The 5,801-nt window shown below is 44.0% G+C and overlaps 1 protein-coding gene across 1 annotated transcript in view; it reads right to left on the bottom strand.

Moving 5' to 3' along the window:
• Positions 1-1,265: 1,265 nt before the first annotated feature.
• The window catches only part of LOC104512259 (epoxide hydrolase 1-like), a gene marked incomplete at its 3' end in the record, with an annotated part of 6,181 nt that continues 1,645 nt past the window's right edge, over positions 1,266-5,801 (bottom strand). Inside the window, exons 3-6 of the mRNA XM_010155181.1 lie at positions 4,445-4,612; positions 3,105-3,332; positions 1,967-2,096; positions 1,266-1,480 (exon numbers count right to left, since the gene is read on the bottom strand). Of these exons, the coding sequence (XP_010153483.1) occupies positions 1,266-1,480; positions 1,967-2,096; positions 3,105-3,332; positions 4,445-4,612 (741 nt within the window). The remainder of the gene's footprint in view (positions 1,481-1,966; positions 2,097-3,104; positions 3,333-4,444; positions 4,613-5,801) is intronic.

Below are 5,801 nucleotides of genomic sequence, written 5' to 3'. Positions count from 1 at the left end.
ATATCTCAAGAGCCAGAGACAATGTCCTCTCTTAGAACAGCCTGCAAGGTAGCCCTGTACCACCAGAAGTCTCAGGAAGACTGTGGTAGCCTCCACGGCTGTGCTTCTTCCAGCTACCTTATGCTCCCTTCTTCAGCGTGTTTTTCTTCCTACAAGAACCTGCTACCTACCATGGTCCTCTCTTCTTTATCCACAAAATTGCAAGAATGCTCTTGCTCTGTCTCCCAGAACACAAACCGACTGCTGGTTCCCCGTCTGCGCAGTTGTCTCTGACAGACTGCATGTTACTGGTAGAGACAAGAATCCACCAGCAAACCAGACCAGGAGGAGCATGGCTAGGCATCTTCCAGCTACCAGCTTCCCCATCTTTTCTTAAGCACAATTACAGGCTAGTAATTTTTAGAAATCAAAACTCAAAAGGTGGCAAAATTATTGTAAATCCATAAAATGATGGTTTGGCCTACACATTTTAAGAATACACCTGCTTCTGTAGGTAAGCTTCTGGAAAACCATTAAGTAATAGTTTCCTTAGCTAAGTTTTAATAAAGTCCACAAGTGAACTGCTGCTGCATTAAACTAAAATATATTCACTATTCCTGATTCAGTTGTCCAATTCAGTAGTAAAAGATGTTTTTGAAATAGAAACACTTAATACTCTGATACTTAAAGTAGTTAAGCAACCTGAGCAACTAGCTCATCTTGAAAGAACATTTGTAAGTGTCCCCCCACACCTTTTTTTTTTTCCCTTGAAAGTCTGCAAGTGCTTCAGAATGTGTGAAAACAAAATTTGATTTTACTTTCCAGGTATTACTTATCCCTATAAATAAGCTACATCGCGTGCCGAGACAGCTAAAAGCTTCTTGCAGTTTACATCATTTGAATGTGATCCACTCTCTGCGAAGAAGCCATCTTTCGTTCACAGCACAGCTGCATTTGAAACAGAATTACAGTCCCCTGTGACAGCAAAAGTGGGAAAGCATTATATTATTTTATTTATGAAAACCGAAAATGAGGTCAGTGGCACTGAGAGCATGCTCAGTTTTGTGCAGAGTTACCACTTCTGCATGCAAAAGCAAGTGTAATACTCTATACCCAGATTTAACCTTTTCGGACTTGGATTTAGGAAAGGAGCCCACTCCAACCTTCCTACTTCAATTTCCCTGGAAAGAACCTGATTTTCTACATATTGTCAGCAGAATGTTTTGTTTCTGTGACAGCACAACTAAAATAGACGAAGTATTCTGAGCTCAAAAGGGTTTTTTTACCAACAGTATCGGGCTTCGTAGCCTGTATGTGAGCGTAGCCGGACTCCGACAAGATCCTGTAGAGCCCTTTTTTCAGGAAGGGAAACATCCGCCTAACATCTTCATCCTGGAAACCGAAGAGCCCTGGAAGATAGCGGCCCAGCAGAATGGAGAGCAGCTGAATGAAGCCCATGTTCGTCACCGAGGCTAGATTTAAATGGAGACCTTTCATGTGGCTAAAAATAAAAACAGAAAAAGCCCCCCCAAATTAAGATTTAATGAAGTGGCATTCGAAGCTGTTATCTTTAAAATGTTATGAACAAAAATGGATGTACTTAAATTCTGACCTGCTAATTACCTCATGAGCTTAGCTATACTCCGTGGTGTTGGCTCTTCACACAGAAGCGACAAGTCAAAGGGGAAACTGACAGTAACCAGCGCACACTCCTGGGCTCTAAGCCACAAATCCTCCCTTTTTATAGTACCTATCCCACTCCAGCTTCCCAAATACAAAACTACTGCACAACTGTTAGAGAGAACAGGTACACGGTTCAAACTAAAGTGTGTAATTTTGGATCACCACTGAGCCCCGAAGACAGAAACTACACAGTGCGCACGTGAGGACTCAGACAGGAACTCTCAAGTGCACAAGAAGTAACTGCTCAGAGAATAAACCAGCTTTGCATGACAGGTACATGGCACCAGACCAAAGGGATACTCACTTGGGAGCTATCTGGGCCAGATTGGTGCAGATGAGCCAGCCCCAGTCACCACCTTGGGCGTAGAACTCGTTGAATCCCAGTCTGAGCATCAATTCATAAAAAATAGAAGCGGCACTTACAGAGTTAAAGTCTGCATTAAAAAAAATAAAACAACACCAGAACACAGTTGCATTAATTCCAGCTACGCTTCTGACTGTGCAACATGACTTCACCCCATAAAGGCAACCTTCAAGTTCCTAAAAAGCTCCAAGTGGGTTTTCCTTGCCTGTCTCACAGATTTAATGGAAGCACTCGTCACATCGTCCAGGCAAGCTCTAGAGAGCAAGCAGCAACCGCGAGGGCAAAGCCCACCCTCCGTTGCAGACTAGCCTTCTCCTAACCCCACCATGGGGTAGCCAGGCTCCCCTTAAACTGCAGCCATGCTCCAGCTGAGCCCTGTCAGGGCCACTGAGCATCGCCCAGGGAACGTGCTTCCATTCTGTCTACTGTGAACACAGTCTCACCATGATAGCTGGAAACTTTTAAGTTTCCACTAAATGATGCACTTCTGCACCTCCCCAAACGCTGACCTCCTCAATCATAACCAGGGAAGCAGTGATGAGCAAAACCCACCGTCCCCACATCGTTCACCTGCACGCATAATGAAATACTGCGCTCAGTGTGACTTTAATTACTACCTTGCTCCCGTTCGCTGCAGCTTGTGTTGGTGCAGTTCAGAGCACAAGCTGAACAAGCAGGTTTGGCTGCGATCTACCACGCAGATACATGAATCGATGTGTCACAGCCGCTGCTTCTCACCTGCCCGCCTAACGCTGCTGAGTATGGATTCAAAACACCCAAAAAGGGACAGCAATGTTTACTCTTCCTGCTCAACCCCCCCCAATTTACTGACTCAATTAGAGTTCCTGAGTTGTCACTTCATAGCTTTTTATAGGCCTTTGTAAATGATCTATACATTGTTCCTGAAACTAATTAATGGTGTCACCTAAAGTCACACTCTTAATTCCCTCTTCGCGCATGACACAGGATCTTTGTTTCTACACTGGGAAAGTAAGAGCCAGGAGTTACTGCTGTGCTAAGAGGGGCTGTCTCACTGTGAGCCTGGGCTTGTGCTAGTTCAGTTTCTCCTACACCATACCCTTTTTGTGGGGTGCTTCTGAGAATCCATAACCAGGGATAGATGGGCAAATGACTTCAAACACGTGTTCATCACTCAGGCCATGGCTTGCAGGATCAGTCAGGAGGGGGATAATTTTGTAAAACTCGTAAAATGAGCCGGGCCAACCATGAACCATTAATAATGGCTTCGCAGACTGGCCTTCAGGCAAACGAGGAGGCTTTACGTGAACAAAATGGATATCAATGCCTGTAAAAAGAAAATAATTAATTAACATGCCCAAATCTACCATGACACTGAAACTAATCACAGAACAGATTATGAATAAATCTTTTCTGAAGTCCTTTTTTGGTGAGCATGCAAACACACTGCACTTCTCTGAATGCATTTATCCAAGGACCTTAAAGTACTTTATAATGGGCAATTAAGCATCACAGCAGCCAAATGAGGTCGGTATTTCTGTTTGAAAATAAATTGGCAAATTAAGACATAGAAGTGAAGCAATCTACTAACAGTAACAGTGACTCACACAGCTTAAAGGCAGAAGAGACGATTACATCATTGAGTCCAAGTGCCCTTAAATTTTACCCAAATGTCCCTATATGGCTTCAGCCAACCACAGATTTTGCTTCCTGAAAGGCACAAATTGCAACTTGAATGCATCAAGAGATAGAGAATCCATCATAACTGTTGGGGGGGTGAGGTGGGGAGGGGGTGTGGAGGCGTTAATCACTCTCCTTGTTTTGTGAATGCCTTAGTTTCCATTTGAAAACGTCTGGCTCTCGTCTCCAGCCACTGATCCTAATGTGACAGCAGAAGGAATTTAAAAAGCCTTCAGGAAGTGTTCTCTCTCTGTGGAGGCCTCCCTTATCAAGTCGCACATCTTAACTGTGCTAAACCAATCATGCTGAATCAAGGATTTGAAAAAATGCTTTGCTAAGAGAGAGTTAGTTTTAATTTCATTGCTCTTCTCTACCTTTTGTCCGAAGCTTTCAGTATCTCTCTGAGTAAACCAAACCAGGAAACCGTGTTCTAGTACCAGTTGCCGCCTCATTGTTAAAGAGGTAAAAATTGCAGTCCTGTTTCCTTTGTGATTCTTACAGTGTGTAAGCAGTAGGCTTCAGGCAGCGTTGCACTAATTACTTGAGGTGAACTGCTTTCCCTCAAACCCATTCAAGGCTTTGCTTTCCAGGAAACAATAACTTGCTCAGTTATTGTTATTCAGCGGTGCCAATGAACCACACCACCATAGCCAGGGAGGGAAGGCCCATGCAACACAACCATAGCCTTCTTACCACCGAGATCCCTTGTAGACAAGATTACATAATCCTGTTTATTTTTTAAGGGAAAAAGCCACACACCTTGAATCTTGGTTTTGAATTGAGGGTACTTATTGAGGACTTCAACTTGCTTCTTCCAATTGAACTGGTTTTTCCAGTAGGAGACAACCTTCCTGAGATATGCTGAGTTAATCCCATATTGGAAGCAACTGTTCTCCAGTGGCTCAGTGAATCGAGCCTGGTCAAGTCAAAAGAAAGAAAAGACATTACAAGCACTTGTTTCTGCCATCTTGTGCTCTACCATGCAGGGTTTCTAGTTACTGCCAAATGAAACCACAACAGTAAGAAGTAACATCTCTAATGACACCTGTGCCTTTTGCCATTAGCAGTTCCAATTTTTTTTTTCCTCCAGATAGCCTCCTTTCTCCTCCATTTTCAGTTGTTCTTAACACTCTGCCCTTCTTTGTTTTGCAAGGCTGGCTAACCTGTTTGGCTGGCTGATAACCACAGAGGACAAGCAGCACTGTGGCTTCACAGCTTAAGTCGCGTTGCCTTTCCATGGTACTTTGTTCCCCTGGTTACCTGCAAGCCCAACCTCACAATCAGTGCATGGATCTCACCCAAACCTTTTGCTCTCTTTTCCAAACCAAGGGGATGGATATCTTTGCTGGGATCACTCTGAGGGATTTCACATAGCCACAAAGTTGGTGAAGGTGGACTAGAGTGAAAGTTTCCCAATCTAGACTAACAAAGTGACCTCCTACTGCACTTTAGGGTTACAGGGGATGCTGACAATACTGCAAAATCAGTCCAAAAATCACAGCAGGGAAAGACAGCTCAGAGCCCCTTCCTCCTGCAAACAGAACTGCAGAATAGGTGAGGGTGGAAGGCCGGTCTAGAAATCTAATCCTGCTCAAAGCTCGGCGGGGTTTAAACCCAAACAGCATTCTCTAATACTGCGACAGAGGTAGCTCTCGTTCCGACTACAATGAGCTAGGTGTACGGACTGGTGCACGCCTCACACTGAACAGGCAGTCTCGGTCGAGGCAAAGTGTTGGTATGTAAGCTCGCTGGATTTGGCATTCATCACATGTACAGTGTCGTGGTTTAACTCCGGCTAGCAAAACACCACGAAACCGCTCTCACAAATCCCCCTCCCCTCCTCCAGTGGAGGGGGAGAATCAGAGGAAAAAGAAATAAAGAAGCTCGTAAAATTGAGGTAAGAACTATTGACTAAGTAAATCTATATTCATATATACAAATACTATTACTAATAAGTAATTAAAATAATAGAAAATAAAACATATGATACAGTATGATACAATATGGTACAATTTCTCACCACCCATGACCAGTGCACAACAAAATGCTGAGTAGTGAGAGTCAGAGCCAAAGAGCCCGAGAGCCGCAGCCCAAGAGCGATCGCAGGCTGAGGGCC

The sequence above is a fragment of the Eurypyga helias genome, unplaced genomic scaffold, assembly GCF_000690775.1.
Source record: "Eurypyga helias isolate BGI_N326 unplaced genomic scaffold, ASM69077v1 scaffold38040, whole genome shotgun sequence".
Lineage (NCBI taxonomy): Eukaryota > Metazoa > Chordata > Aves > Eurypygiformes > Eurypygidae > Eurypyga > Eurypyga helias.
This window is presented reverse-complemented; position numbering and strand designations above follow the sequence as displayed.